General features: G+C 39.4%; 1 protein-coding gene across 3 annotated transcripts in view; it reads right to left on the bottom strand.

Annotated features, from left to right (window-relative positions):
- The window catches only part of LOC147102833 (archaemetzincin-2), a 133,510-nt gene extending 117,285 nt beyond the window's left edge, over window positions 1-16,225 (bottom strand). For 2 of the 3 annotated variants that reach the window (XM_085963714.1, XM_085963712.1), the window contains exons 1-6: window positions 15,886-16,080; window positions 13,773-14,077; window positions 9,218-9,391; window positions 7,593-7,721; window positions 6,327-6,490; window positions 2,290-2,466 (exon numbers count right to left, since the gene is read on the bottom strand). In XM_085963714.1, the coding sequence (XP_085819840.1) occupies window positions 2,290-2,466; window positions 6,327-6,490; window positions 7,593-7,721; window positions 9,218-9,391; window positions 13,773-14,055 (927 nt within the window). In that variant the 5' untranslated portion in view covers window positions 14,056-14,077; window positions 15,886-16,080. The other variant, XM_085963713.1, reaches the window with a different exon arrangement.
- Between the last annotated feature and the right edge of the window lie 474 nt (window positions 16,226-16,699).

Raw genomic sequence — 16,699 nt, 5'->3', positions numbered from 1 at the left:
CCACAAATGTTATTTTTTTTTTTTAAATATCATTTTTTCTCTGTTTCTAGAGAAGTATATTCTTCTTCAGTGGTTATGTCTTGAGTATTTTCCTTTCCAATTGATTTTATACTTTTGTTATCTTATGATATTGTATAAAAATGTTCTTCTTCAATTCTCCCCAATCTCAATGACAAAAAATAAAATTCCGACGATGAGGGACTGAAAACTGGCCACCAAGGAAAGAGTGAGGCCAATCTATATAAATCCATAAGCAACAACTTAGTTTCATGGAACAGTGGAATTTTATAACACAGGTGGTGGTAATCTGATCCAGCCCGCTTGCATGGCTCTCTGAAAGAACCTAGTGCCATTCCTGAGTCATTTCCCCATACCCTTTAAAATTTTATTTTTCAAATAGTTATTCACTTCCATTTTAGAGCTAGTATGGATTCGGTTTCCACATTGTTTCTGTTACGGTATTCCATGTCCTAACAACCCTCCATGTAAAAAAAACTCCTAATCTTTCCCTTCATTTTCTTAGTGAAGATCTTAAATTTATTCCCTCTAGTTACCAATTCACCTACCAGTGGAAATAGTTTTCTCTATTTACTTTCAGAACTCCTCAAAATTTTGAAAACCTCTATTATATCTCCTCTTAACTGTGTCTAGTTTAAAAAAGAGCCCAGTTTCTTTATATCATTGCCACACCGTCCTCCTCCAACACCTCACCTCTGTGGGACATCACAGTGGCACTGCCCTAACTTAGTTCCACCCTTACCTAGCCACTGCATCTCCAGTAATTGCTTCTCTTTCTGCCCCCGCACCATTACCTCTGGAGTCCCAATCTATCTTCCCAATCTACTAATCTATGTCATTTGAAATTGCATACACTCCCCTTCAGTTATCCACACTTCCTATTTTTGTGCTGTCTAAAAATGTTGATATTATATTCCCTATATCAAGAGTCCAGATTATAATATATAATATATATATAAGTGCCGTGGGACATTTTACTACGTTAAAGGTGCTATATAAATACAGATTGTTGTTTTTATTGAGAAAAGCAATGATCCCATCACTGACTCAAAGGACACTGCTGTTGACATACCTCCACTATGAAAAGTATCTGTTTTCGCTCCTTATTATAGCACAGAAACAACAGTGGGAGTTTAAAATCAAACCAATGTAATTTAAGATCAGACTATCAACTGATCAGCTGTGGCTCAGTTGGTAGCACTCTCGCCTCTGAGTCAGAAGGTTGTGGGTTCACGTCCCACTCCAGGGACTGGAGCACATAAATCTAGGCTGACATTCCAGTGCAGTGCTGAGTGAGTGCTGCACTGTCGGAGATGCTGTCTTTCGGATGAGATGTTAAACCGAGGCCCCGTCTGCACTCTCAGGTGGACATAAAAGATCCCATGGCACTATTTCAAAGAGTAGGGGAGTTATCCCTGGTGTCCTGGCCAATATTTCTCCCTCAATCAACATAACAAAAAACAGATGATCTGGTCATTATCACATTGCTGTTTGTGGGACCTTGCGGTGCGCAAATTGGCATTTCCCACATTACAACAGTGACTCCACTTCAAAAGTACTTCATTGACTGTAAAGTGCTTTGCGACGTCCGGTGGTCGTGAAAGGCGCTATATAAATGCAAGTCTTTCTTTAGTTAACCTCTTATCTATGCTGCCACATTTCCTTTAATACCATGCACCTTAATTTTATCAACAAGTCATTTATGTAACACTGTTACAACTTTTAGATCTGCCCTAGATATGGCACTGGTCATTCCCATAATGCATACTAAGCATCTTAAGTTTAGGAATGTGCCCATGCTGCCCAATATCCATTATACCAATGTACTGTACTACTTGCTTTTGTTTTGAATAGTATAATGGGTTCCTGAATTTAAAAGCTAATCTATTAAAATTAATCCACACTGTAAGAACTACAATTATTACAAAATTTGCTATTTATAATGTAAAATGAGTTATACAATTTATATATTTGAGAAGGAGACATATCATTCATGTTATATTAGAGACAAATGAGCTAAGTGAATTCCACCACCAAACTACTAATGTTAATTCATTCTTGACATTAAAGCTTGACATTTTTCAGTTCAAAAGAACATAATTGTCTTTAACCTCTATTTGGAAATATTCTAAAGAAAACCACTGTGATGAAACTATATAGCACTAATCAATCAATGTAATTTTCACAATAAAACAATTTTTCCATCTTTTATTTCAAGCCTTTCATAATACTTCTGAGAAAAAATAAAAAGATTAGTAACTTATACTCTACCTTATATCTCTCTTTAATGTCAAAGTTAATGGCACACTGCAGCTTTCGTAGGCAAATAGGGCAAAGATCAATTGGGCGTCGGTCAGACTCCTCTAAATGGTTGGAACCCTGCATAACACATTGCAACCACTGGCAGTGTTGCATGCCGAAAATGTGTCCAATCTCATGAGTTAAAGTCTGAAAATACAGCAAATTTTATTTAACTGAAGAGGACATAAAAACTTGAAAATAAAATTCTTAGAGAATCAATTTTTAAAAAATTATTCAGCAATGCTATATTTTGCTATCCCATATTATATCTGAAAAAAAGACTGAGTTCATATTAAGATATATCTCGCCACTTTAACAGACCCCAGCATATTCCCAATCCAATTTCCATTCTCTATAAATTTAATGCAGACTATGATATTTCTGGTGCAATGACATTGCCCAGAGATTGTATTTTTTTTTTAAATCTTCTCCCCTTCTGAATTCATGGCTGTAGAGGTTTCAACAGTTCTCCAGAGACAATGACCAGTTAGTCTATTTTTGCTGGTGTCAATTGAGGGATAAATGTTGGCCAGGTTATCAGGAGAACTCCCTTGTTCTTTGAATATTGCCACCTGAAAAGGGGCCTTGATATGACGTTATTCCAAATATACATGAAGGAATGTGAATATAGCACAGCCAAGATAACTAGAAACAGCTATCAAACTTTGCTCAACACAAACTTTTTCAGGTGCTTACAGGTAATTAAATCAAGATTTTTATTTAGGTGAGAAACCAAAAGTGCGTCAATGATTAAATCTACACTTCCCACTCCCTCCCATGGCTCAGAGAATTGACTCAGAGAGCAGCTGAGCAATACAAACCATCTTAGCCAAGGTTGTGTCAGGAATATTACAATTTACTTCAGCATTTCTGACTTAGGATGGGGAAATAAGTAAATGTCCCAAGGTTCTTGCTCCTGGTTACTACACAGGTGGAACTGCATGTTTGTGAACATTGGTTAAGGGTAGTACTTGGTTTGGCTGTTAAGCCCCCTATGATCAAATAGCCTACTGACTCTCACGGTCAAGACTCATATGAATAATAGCCACTTAGTCAAGTTATCAAGAGGGTATCTGTTGAACCGTATATACCCCAGCTTGGAGTCAACACCTTCAGCAGAGGAAGATAAATTGGTGAAGATAAGATTTCACATTTTTGTGTTTATATGGTTATTATTGGTCCTTGAAACAGTTTCATCACAATCAGATAAGGCCTTGGTTAGTGAGAAAGGTTGACAAAGAAAGAAAAAATTATTTGCATCTTTCATATTTCCAAGGATGTCCAAAAGTGCTCACAACTAATGAATTTACTTTGGAAGTGTAGATATTGTTGTGTAGGCAAACATGTAGCCTATTTTCCCACAGCAAGGTCCCTCAAACCTTATTTATGAGAAAAATAACCAGATAATCTATTTCCTGTGATGTTTGTTGAAAGATGAATGTTGGCTGGGAGATGGGGAGAACTCCGATCTTCTCTGAACAGTGCTATTGGACCTTTCACATTCACAGGAAGATAGGGCCTCAGATAATATCTCAACTGAAAGGTGCCATGACCGTCAATACAACACTCCATAAGTACTACTGCACAAGAGAGTGAGCTTAGATCAGCATTGTCCAATCGACTATGGTGACACCATTTTAGCCACATGCATTAATTTTAGTAGAAAATGTCTTACATAGAATATACAGCACAGAAACAAGCCATTTGGCCCAACCAGTCCATGCCAGCATTTATGCTCCACTCGAGCCTCCTCCCATGCTTCCTCATCTAACTCCATCAGCATAACCCTCTATTCCCATCTCCCTTGTATGCTTATCTAGCCCCCGCTTAAGTGCATCTAGACTATTCGCCGCAACCACTCCGTGGTAGCGAGTTCCACATTTTCATAATTCTGGGTAAAGAAGTTTCTTCTGAATTCTCTATTTGATTTCTTGGTGACTATCTTATATTGATGGCCTCTAGTTTTGCTCTACCCCACCAAGTGGAAACACTCTCTCTGTGTCCACTCTATCAAAACCTTTCATGATTTTAAAGACCTCTATTAGGTCACCCCTCAGAGCCTTCTCTTTTCAAGAGAAAAGAGACCCAGCCTGTTCATCCTTTCCTGATGAGTATAACCTGGCATTTCTGATATCATCCTGTAAAACTTTTTTGCACCCTCTCCAGTGCCTCTATATCCTTTTTATAATATAGCAACCAAAACTGCACACAGTACTCCAAGTGTGGTCTAACCAAGGTTCGATACAGGTTTAGCATAACTTTACTACTTTTCAATTCTATCCCTCTAAAAATAAACCCTAGTACTTGGTTTGCTTTTTGTATGGCCTTATTAACCTGCGTTGCTACTTTTAGTGATTTGTACTCCCAGATCCCTTTGCTCCTCAACCCCATTTAGATTCTTAATTTCCAAGTAATGTGAACTCATTTTTCTTACCAAAATGTAATATTTCACGTGTTGAAATTCTTTTGCCAATTATATGCCCATTCTGCAAGTTTATTAATGTCTTCTTGTAATTTGTTGCATTCTTCCCCAGTAATGACTACCACCCCCGCCCCACCCCCAATTTGGTGTCATACACAAATTTAGAAATTGGGTTTTTGATTCCAAAGTCTAAATCGTTAATATAAATTGTGAACAATTGTAAAGCGTGATGGAATACTCTCCACTTGCCTGGATGAGTGCAGCTCCAACAACACTCAAGAAGCTCGACACCATCCAGGACAAAGCAGCCAGCTTGAAAGGCACCCCATCCACCACCTTAAACATTCACTCCCTCCACCACTGGCACACCGTGGCTGCAGTGTGTACCATCTACAAGATGCACTGCATTAACTCGCCAAGGCTCCTTCGGCAGCACCTCCCAAACCCGCGACCTCTACCACTTAGGACAAGGGCAGCAGGCACATGGGAACACTACCACCTCCAAGTTCCCCTCCAAATCACACACCATCCTGACTTGGAAGTATATCGCCATTCCTCCATCGTCGTTGGGTCAATATCCTGGAACTCCCTCCCTAACAGCACTGTGGGAGTACCTTCACCACACAGACTGCAGCGGTTCAAGGCGGCGGCTCACCACCACCTTGTCAAGGGTAATTAGGGATGGGCAATAAATGCTGGCCTTGCCAGCGACGCCCGCATCCCATGAAAGAATTTTAAAAAAGTGGTCCCAGCACTGAATCTTGTGGGACCCCACTTTCCATCTTCTGCCACTCTGAATAGCTACCTTTACCCTTACTCTGTGCTTTCTGTCTTGCAGCCAGCTAGCTATCCATTCTGCCACTTGTCCCCTGACTCCGCATGCTCTGACCTTATTCATTAGTCGATTATGTCGCACCTTATTGAAGGCTTTTTGGAAATCTAGATAAATTACATACAGTACAAATAAAGAGACTTCACATGTATATTTACTTAAAAAATGTCTACCACCATTCAGTATGAAACTTCGTAGTTTTTCTCTTTCACCAAAGTTTTGGAATTCGGGCATTAATTTGTCAGAGACAGAAAATCTTAGTGCAGCTTCTAGGTTTTTGTACAGCAGTTGTGAGCAGTACTTTGATTTCATCAGAGTGATTGCAGAGAATGTTGACGTACAAGATGTGCCAGACTTGCCCCTGCTCTCCATCCAGAATGCGGTCGGATGCTGATTTTCTTTGCAATAATCAAGAAAATAAAGCGCAAACAATCATGAATGGTTGAGTGCACATATATACCATATGCCAATGAGTATTGCAATCATGTGGCCAATGACAATATCTATTACTCATTCTTTATTTACTAAGCAAAAATTTTTATTAGCCACATCTGGATTTCTCCATTAGCCGCATGTGGATAATGTATTGGACAACACTGGCCTAGATTATGGCTTCAACCCACAACTATCTGACTCAGACAAGAGTGCTTTCAACTGAGAAAGGCTGATACGAACTCTAGAAAGCAAAACTCTACTGTTATTTAAAGCAACTGTCTCCAAATGCAGCATCTTCAGTTCTGCATACACACCCACCTTACATGATCTTAGCAGCAGCTTGCTTGTAATGGGTGGTGTGTAGTATCCATCAAAGACCGAATAATCGTCAGGAACCAGATGTTGCTTTTTCTTCAGCTTTCCTTTATAATTTGTGGTGTAAAAATCATCATCATATCTAGCAAAGCTAAAAATGCCCATCCCTGTAAAAGATCCATGAAAGGGAAATAGTTTAAACCATCATACTTCAGCATTTCTTCGACTGGCCTGTACAAATAAATCAAATGCTTTAAAAGAAAATCACATCTACAATTAGCTAACTCATCTATTGAAAATCTGTTATGGTAAAAAATATATAAAGATTCCATTGTAGCGTTCCAATAAATTGCACTTTATTTCTGAAGCAAGAAATGCTCCTAATTTAGCAGTATAAATATTGAAAAATGTTCACAAGTCAATCAGGAGATCAAATGAAATTTACTCACTTCCCACATAGTAGCAAAAATGTCACAATTCCCTGCTGTAGTGAACAGAAACTGGATGCTGCAGTTCATTAGAACAACTGTATTCAACTGCTGCCCGGAATTTGGCTCACTTCCCAGTTTCATTCAAATTAGTGGAAAGTGCCTCACTTTTTTTTTTAATGCTCCACCTCTTAACTTACGCACCCAATCAGCACAGAGCCACAAATAATTGAGGTAAGCAATTTTAATGACAACCAGTCACCTGTGGAAAATGTGCCGGCAAAAACTATGGATTTGGCAGCTTTATTCATGGAAATAAAACAGACAGCACTGCTAAGCCTCTACAAGGGCACAGTAGACCGATCTCAGTCTCAGATTTCCAGCAGAGCATTTCTTCCCTCCGATTTAGACCAAGAGTATTACAGATTTCTGAGGCAACTCTCAAGTGGAGAGATGGAACACTAGGCAGGTGTCAGCCCCGTCTGCTCCTACTAAGAACGTGCAACATGAAACTGATTGTTTCATTTCTCACTGACAAATCAGCTGTTTCTACCAGCACCTTTCCCCACAGATCAGCCTTTCATTAACAGCACTTAGTTATTTTGCTCTGGCTCGGTCATGAGTTATTCAGAGGGCACATAAGAAGGGCCAGGATGAGAAACTGAAATGTATTCATGTACTGTAAAGGTTGTTTGAGGTTTGGATGGGTTGTTAAGGACACAAAGCTGATGATCATATAAATTAACTTCCTTTACAGGAAGATGAGAGTCACTAAAAAATTCAAATGTGAACTGAAACAAAAGGGGCAGGGGAGGAGAATGTACTTCCTGCGTTTCTTTACCTTCGGTGAGGGACGCCTGTCCAAACACAAAATTCCAGGAATCTTCTGGATAAAGGTCGATCATTGTAATTCCAACAATACAGAAAGTATCTTTCAGCTTTTTCTTCTTCAGGTATTTAAGAATACTACCTATGCAAAAAGCAAGACATTGTAAATGACACGCTTGAAGATACATACTACCAATAAAAATATTCAAAACTAGATACAATCAGAAACTTATGCACAAGCTTATCCATAGTTAACAAATCTTCAGTTGCTTCCCCATTAAAACAGAACACAAGGGACAAAACATTTCTAGCCCCACTTGATTGCAGGCACAAAGTGGTGGTGCAGAAGCAGAGAAGGAAACATTTTCAGCCTCTTTCAGGAGTAATTTTCAAAGGCCAATATATCTTTCCTAAGTAGGGCACCTAAAACTGAACATATTATTTCAAACACAGTCAGACTAGTGCTTTGTACACAGTAATTGCAGTAGCAACTCTTTGCTTTCCTATTCTTGAAGTCAGCTTCAGCTTTTTTGATCACTTTTTGCACCTATGAGCTAACTTTTAATTACTTCAGAACCTGGACTTCTAAATTATTTTGTTCATCCATCATCCCTGATGCTTCCCCATTTAGATTTTACTACCATCTGCAGTTCTTAAATCCAAAGTTATGTTTGTTACATTAAACTGCAGCTTCCATTTTGCTTGATTTATTTGCTATTTTGCAATTTTCTGCTCTCATCTTCACAGTCCACTATATATCCTATATTAGTTTCATCTGCAAACTTGGATATATGCCCTTTATTCCCAATTCCAGGACATTTATAGTATGAAAAGCTGGGGCCTCGGCATTAATAGCTGAGAGAACAGTATGTGTCACTGCCCAGCAATCCGAGACACTGCATTTGATCCCATTCTCTGCTTCCTACCACCCAGTTTCCTATCTATGCCACCATGTCCCCTCCAACTTCAATTTGCCAGTTTTCAACTTATGTTCAGACATTTGAACTAGGGCAATAAGAAATTGATGGGCAGGAAAAGACCAGCTGATCCATCAAGCCTGCCCCACACTGTGATGGCTGGAGCATCATGATTTAACATTTCTTCCCACCCTCCTCCCCCTTTTCAGAATGTAATTGTTAAGAGACTTTACTACTAAGAAGGTTCAGTATTTGGATACATTTATGCAATGCAATTGTGACTAATTGTCTGATGAGAAATCAGAAATAGCAGGGATAATTGCCCTAAGCCACTCTCAATTACCACCAAGCCGTAATAGGCAAAATTCTGGGAACTGACTTGCCCCTCATCTAAGGATTGATATGCTACCCCAGTAGACTTAGAAGATGGAAAAAGTGATAACTTGATGGTATATTTTTTTTTAATTTTTTTTTAAGTAAAACATTATTTTATTGTATTATAAATACACACTTTGAAAACCTTCAATCCAGCTCGTTCCATCAATCTGTATGCTGTCTCTAGAGCAGGCACAATGTCAGACTGTGGCTATATTCATTTCTTCTTGTTTTGTTTGAAGAACCTTAACTTGATATACTGTTAACAGTAGAAACACTGTAACAATGTGATAACTAGCAAGTAATTCCTAATGCATGCGCCCCTTTAAACAAAACTGAGTAGTACCTGTATGAATCTGCAGATTGTGTGAATACGTATTAATACGGAACGTACAACCGGTGTGGGATATTGGAACAGGATCGTGGAATTTGACCTTCAGACCATAGAAAAATGCCTCACAGTATTCCTTTAACCAGTAGATATATGTCTTAGTAGTTGCTTCCGAGTCACCAAATGAACCTGAACACAGAAAATACAGCATATATAGTAAGCAGCAAAAAAAATCCAAAGAGTTTTAAACCTTTGGAAAATTTAATTTACTAGCTATCCAACATTAATTGAAGGCTGATTTTATTATAAAACTGCATCATAAACCATTCATACAATTTCACAAAAAAGTCACAGGCTGTGTCTAAAAGCCAAAAATAATTTAGATATATTGATGCACGTGTCTTTGCACAAGTTTATTTACAGTTAACTGGTAAGATCTTGTAAAAGTTGATTGACAACATCTGTATGTTTGTGGATGGGACTGAGAGACAGAATAATTGTTACAAATAAATTGTAAGCAGTTTTCATAACTATACTGTTGCTGTAACTACATTCAGTAGATGAAATTAATTTTGCAATAGTTTTTAACCCTTTTCTGGCAATTATGATAACCAAGGCTCACTAATCCATCTTCTCATTTACATATGCTCACATCCAAAAATTGTTAGGCTGAACACCAATGAATTTAGATGTTTTGTAGCTTACTCAATCCAGTTCTCACAAATCTTTATAAAATATTTATGTTCTGTAAATTTCACATATTTGAGTAGTACAGGTACATGCTCTATAGCTTTAATTCTTTCCACAATGGGCACCCAAAACTGCACACAGTATTCCAACTGTATTTTGTACAGATTTATCTTTACACTCGTGCTCTATGTCCCTATTTATAAAATTCAAAATGCTACTGGCATTTTATGGATTTATCGACCTGCACTTATGCTTTCAACGAGTTATCTATCTGAACCCTTAGGTTTTTCTGTTCATCTACACCCTTCAGTTTCTGTCTATAAAGTATATAGTCCGATTCTTTATTTGCTATCCCAAAATGTATTACCTCCCACTTTTCCACAATAATTGCATGTCACCTGTCTGCACATTCCACTGACCTATATCTTCCAGACGTCCTTTAGTCTTCCTCACTGTATGCCAAACCTCCTACTTTTGGGTCGTCAACAAATCTCAAGATTGCGTCCCCTCTAGCCAAGTTCAAATCATCTAGATATACCAAGAGCAAAAGTGGACCCAACACTGACCCTGTGGTACACTTCGAACCATTCCCTAATCCAAACAACATCCATTTATCCTAACTCTTCATTTCTTGTCCATCGACCAACTTTCTATTCATGCGGCAACATTTCCTACCATACTAATTTTCTTTTTTAAACAAGTCTCGTGAGATACTTTATTAATTGCACTCTGACCATCCAAATACACATTGGCTGCATTCCCTTTATCTATGCAATCACCACTTCAAAAAATTCTGTTAAATTTGTCAAATGCAATTTGCCTTTAATAAATATTGTTTGCTGTCCTTCATTAATCATGCATTTCTAAATGCTCACTACTGTACTATATCTCAAATAATGAATTCTAAGCATTTGCCCACAACTGACAGACTAATTGGCCAATAGCTTTGCTATCCAATAGAAAATGGTGTCTAGGTGTGGTTACGCCCACACTTTTAGCCATATGCACAAATTTTAGTAGAAATTGTCTTACATACACTCAATACTTCGCATGTGTATATTCACTTAACATCTATCCCATTCAGTAAACAAATAAAGCACACACAACGATCAAAAAATAGACCTAGTCTGCTTTTCGGCATACCATTTTAGCAGCAAATGTACCAAAAAGGTTAAAGTACACATGCAAACGGCGTGCGAATCTGAGTGTTAAAATTACGTGTCCAGCAACGGTGTCTATTACTCTTGTTTAAAATTTACTAATCAGTAATGCAATTAACCACATCTGGATTCCCCATTATCTCACACATGTTGCTAATGGCTAATGTATTGGACAACACTGGTCTATCGTCATTTAATTTGTCTTTCTCTCTCTTCTTGAGCAAAGATGTTATATCGGTTATACTTCAATCCCAAGGCACAATTGTATTTTTTCTGCAGTATAGGCTGAGGAGCTGGGAGAACATTTGCAGCGCAGAAAGAGACCAGTCAATCTACATATAATTTATTTAGGAAAAAGTTCTAAGCTGTGTGCATCACACTTCAAGTCACACATGTAAATGTCTGTGTCATACTTTGAAAAAAGGGTATTAGAAACAGCTCATAATTTACAATAGACAAAGAAACTCCCTCATCAACACAATATAATGGACTTCAGGAATGATGGCTAGAAAAATACAAAAAAAGCCAATCTGATCTCTGATTGACCTGAAGCTCTGCGTATCAGCAATTAACATCTAAGTGATCCAGGAAAGTGTAAAGTCTGTAGGTATTATGGCGAATTAATGCACAGACTACAAGAGTAACTTTAACAGGACTTTACTATTCGAAGGTCAGGGCGAATCTGCCCAATAAATCCTGACACAGCACTTATATACCGGTGTGGTCACCGTTGGTATTACAGTATACAGCAGCCAAGATATAGTGCCACACCTAAAATAGTTCTCTTAAAGGTGGACGGTTACATACACTACAGAAAGCACAGTAATTATCCTTTGCGGTCTTAAAAGTTCACACTACTTTACACTTTTAACATTGTTTGCTATGCAGTATAATGCGGCTGTCTTTATAAAACAGCATGTCCTCTGACCTACCATGTTCAGCATTATTGGCCACTTCTACAAACAGACCCCAACAAGTTAGTATGTACTTTTTTGCCCAATATCTAGCTAAACAATCGTGAGACCTAGGGACTGGAATAAAAGAAACCTGATTCTCCATCACATGCCGTCATGATTCTCCTCTCTTTAAAAAGTGAATAGAATTTTATATACTTAGGGTCTAAACCAACAGTTTATTTCAGTAAAACAGGCAAATGAACAGTATAATTATACACTGCGTTATCTTTCTCGATGAATACAACAATGTTGACACTCACTTTCTCTCTAATGAAAGACTTTAAAACAGAAGTGCGCTTCTTACACTGAAACATGCTGCCGTTTCAAAACTAGACCAGCTTCGCTGCTGGCTGGAATCTGACCGTTTTCTAGTATAAAGGCAGCCCAGAGTTGTAATTTCCAGTAGTGTGTGGAGACAACTTGTACCCTGACTGCCTGTAACTAAAGTATCAAGTTGAGCAAATTCAATAGAACGCATCATCTAAGCAGCAAGCGAAGTTTCATGACGTGCTTCTTAGGTATAATGCATCTGAAGTAACCCTTTTGCATTCCAGACTGTAAATTGCCTCCATCTTGCAGAAGATAGCTAGCCATGGCGGACCTTAATCCTGTCTGATGTTTTTAATCCCTCACGTTACTTCTTGTAATAAGAAATATAAGTATAAATAAAATTGAACAACAAAATTCATTTTTTTTTTTTTTTTTTAATAAAAGTGACTTTGAACAGTTGGCAAGCAATTCGGAACACAAATGGCATGTTGGCCTTTATTGCAAGGGGGGTTGGAGTACAAGAGTAAGGAAGTCTTACTACAATTGTACAGGGCTCTGGTGAGACCACACCTGGTGTACTGTGCACAGTTTTGGTCTCCTTATCTGAGAAAGGACATGCATGCCTTAGAGGCAGTGCAACGAAGGTTCACTAGATTGATCCCTATGATTAGAGGGTTGTCCTAGGAGGAGAGATTGAGCCTATACTCTCTGGAGTTTAGGAGAGGTGATCTCATTGAAACATATAAAATTCTGAAGGGGATTGTCATGGGAGATGCTGAGAGGTTGTTTCCCTTGGCTGGAGAGTCTAGAACTAGGGGGCATAGTCTTAGGATAAGCGGTCAGCCATTTAAGGCTGAGATGAAGAGGAATTTCTTCACTCAAGAGTTGCGAATCTTTGGAATTCTCTACCCAAAAAGGCTGTGAATGCTGATTCGTTGCGTATATACAAGGCTGAGATGGATTGATTTTTGGACTCATGAGGAATCAAGGGATATGGGGAGCTGAGATCGAAGATCAGCCATGATCTTATTAAATGGCAGAGCAGGCTCCAAGGGCCGTATGGCCTGCTCCTGCTCCTACTTCTTATGCTCTTATGTTGTGTCTCAGTATTGTGAGCAGAGTAAAAACTGTATTGAAGGTTTTGAGCAAGAGTAGCAGGAAAGCAGTTTCAACAAAACATTCCAAGATTTTTAAAATGGGAGATTGGAATCGATGGTAATTGCGAAACATTGAGACAGGTTGACGATGTCAGTGAGCAGGAGGCTGAGGGGGGAAAGTTAGGTAGTCAGGGAAGGGAACAAGGGAGCAGGTGGGGCCTTTACAGGATTCAGTGACGGCGGTGGAGGGAGATGGGGGAGAAGCTGTGCAGCATGCAAGGCCTCGATTTTGGACACAAAGAAGTCCTTGAATTAATTAGAAAATTAATTTTTCAGGGAATAGATAGACAGACTCCTTATACAAAAATCTGAATGAAATAGTTTTATCGTATCATACCAATGATCTGAATGTAAATAATGTTTTTCCCAGGAACTGGTGCTTTCCTGTGCAGGCTGTTGTAAAATGTGTAGAAATCTTGCTTTGGTTCAGGGTGGCTAAGGATCCAGTCAGACTTCAAATGCAACTGAATGGGTTTGAAGAGGATGCTATCTGGCCGAAACGCTTCTTCTAGGAGTCGTTTCACCTTTGGACTGAATTTCTGATACAGTTCAATTAGGTCCTTGTGGTTAGATATCAGGGCTGTCCTCAGCGTCTCCTCACTGTGTCTGACAGTTTCCATCAGGAAAAACAAATAAAAGTCACTAGAAACAAAATAAATTAAAACTCGGTGTTAATTTCATTGGAATAGTTTGGTTCAATTTCTTTTGCTTTCACACAAACTTTTAACAGGCAACACTTCACTGCTTCCAAAATCAACGTTTTGTAATCCACTCACATAATCTATGAATATCTCTTTGCAACTTTCTGCTCCCAGCTACACTACTTACTGTGCCATTTAACTTGGTGTCGTCAGCAAACATGGGTATATGGCTCTATATTCCTTCAATTATAAAACTGAGGCCCCAGTACAAATCCCTGGGGGACACCACTAGTCACAGTCTACCAACTGGAGTACATGCTCATTATCCCTAATGTCTATCTCCTAACCAATTTCCTACCCAAAAGGTTGCCTCCAATTCCATTCACTTCCATTTTTGCTCAGTCTCTTGCGTGGAATCTTCATGAATGCCTTCTGGAAGTCAATATAAATAACATTCATACAGTCTCCCTTATCTACCACGTTAGTGACCTCCTCAAAAACTTCAGCTAAGATCTGGTCCAGCCAGATCTGTTGATCGATGGCTAAACTGGTTGAGTACCAGATACATTCAAGTCTGCACTCCTTAAACTTGAGGAATTGAAGATGGGAGCCAAACCAGGGGACATTTTCCTGACAGGTTCTTCCACTCACATTTCATTTTACTCCATTCCTTGCTGTACTCACATTTTTCACTCTCCCTCAGTCTCAGACATTGGTATATCATTTAGCATTTTTCATCGTTCCAGTTTTTAAACAAAAAAATTCCTTGCTATGAAATGTATTTTTATCTTTGCCTGCAGTTTTCCCCTTCCCTCACTATGTGGATCATTCCTACGATACTTGCATATTTTCCCTTTCCAGTTCTGATCAAGATTTTTAGCTACTGATAGGCCATTTTCTGTATTCATTGCTACACCTCGAGATGTTTAATTGCTTTGGTAGCATCATTTCCACAGACAGCTCTGCTGTGATTTCAGACTTACTGAAATAGAGCTTATGGTATAATAAACAAGGTTTAAAATAATCAATGCAGCTTCTCCATCAAAATAAGTGAATACCCGAGTAATACGATTACTGGGAGTTGCTGCTTTGGTGGGGGAGGGGGGAGGGGGGAGGGTTTTCCGCTAGAGATAGGCGAGTAACAAACAAGCGAGGATTGGGAGTTTCAGAAACCAGCAAAGGATGACCAAAAAATTGATAAGGGAAAAAATAGAATGAGAGAAAACTAGCAAGAAATATAAAAACAGATTGTTAGAGCTTCTACAAGTATGTAAAAAGGAAGAGTAGCAAAAGTAAACGCTGGTCCCAGGGAGGCGGAGACAGGAGAAATTATTATGGGGAATAAGGAAATGGCATTATGGGGAATAAGGAATTAAACAAATATTTTGTATCTGTCTTCACAGTTGAAGACACAAAAAGCATAACAAAAATGATGGGGAACCAAGGGTCTAATGAGGGAACGTAATTAATAAGTAGAGAAAAAACGCTAGAGGAACTGATGGGACTAAAAGCCGACAAATCTCCTGGACATGACAGCCTACATCCTAGGGTTCTAAAAGAGGTGGCTGCAGAGATAATGGATGCACTGGTTTTGATCTTCCAGAATAAAAATCGTTTAAAGTCTTAATAAATAAGAATAAAACACAAAAGTGATAGCAAAAAAAAAAACTATTTAAAGAACCACGATTTTTCATCTGCACCGAGTTCTCGCTATTTCTTGGCGGCCCACTTAAAAAAAGTCGGTAACTTTCTAGTTGATGATCGCTACCCTTTAACTGATACCAAATAGGGGCGTCTGCAAAACCTCACCTTAACACCACCCAAGGCCCTCAATCCACGCCCTGAACAGGAAACTCCGCCAGCGTTGCGCCTCGCCACAACCGCGTTTCATTCCACCCATATCCTCCGCAGTTGCAACCCATAAACTCGAATCCACACTCTTCCTTACACGCACAACTTCATAAACATACAAACGAGAAATAAGCAACCTTTTCTCAAATTAAATCGTCACCTTGTGTTTGGCGGGGGGGGGGGGGGGGGGCTTTTTTTTGTTTCATACGCAAAACAATGACATTATGACTTGACTCCCGGGACAGCGCCACCGCTCGGTCTCTCGGCTACTTCGCGCGAAGCCTCGTCAGGCACTAACGGCCAACGAGCGGGCGGGGACTCAGGGAGGCACGAGCGGGGCGGGGTCTAAGGGAAGCACGAGCGGGGGCGGGGTCTCAGAGAGGGAGGGGCGGGGTCTCAGAGAGGGAGGGGCGGGGTCTCAGTGAGGCAGGGGCGGGGTCTAAGGGAGGCACGAGCGGGGGTGGGGTTTCTGAAAGGGGCGGGGTCTAAGGGAAGCTCCGGCGCCTCAGGGTCGGCCGCTCGACCAGCCTGCATAAGATGGAGGGCTGCGGATGTGCGTAATGGCAGTTGTGGGGTTTTTCCCCATCCAACAACTGCATTTGGGTTTTCAGACTTTCTTTTATCATCTTTATGTTTGGTTAAGTAAGGAGAATCAATGGTTTTAATCTATAGTAAGTCAATTAAATAGTTTTTTTGAGTGGAAAAATATATAAAAACAGAAAATGCTGGAAATGGCAGGGCAGGTTGTGGAATGCAGTTAAAAAGGCTTATG

Source organism: Somniosus microcephalus, chromosome 21, assembly GCF_052327205.1.
Source record: "Somniosus microcephalus isolate GS21.2 chromosome 21, FLI_Smic_1.0, whole genome shotgun sequence".
In the NCBI taxonomy this organism is placed as follows: Eukaryota; Metazoa; Chordata; class Chondrichthyes; order Squaliformes; family Somniosidae; genus Somniosus; species Somniosus microcephalus.
The sequence above is the reverse complement of the archived record's forward strand: the minus strand, read 5'-3'. Positions and strand labels throughout refer to the sequence as shown.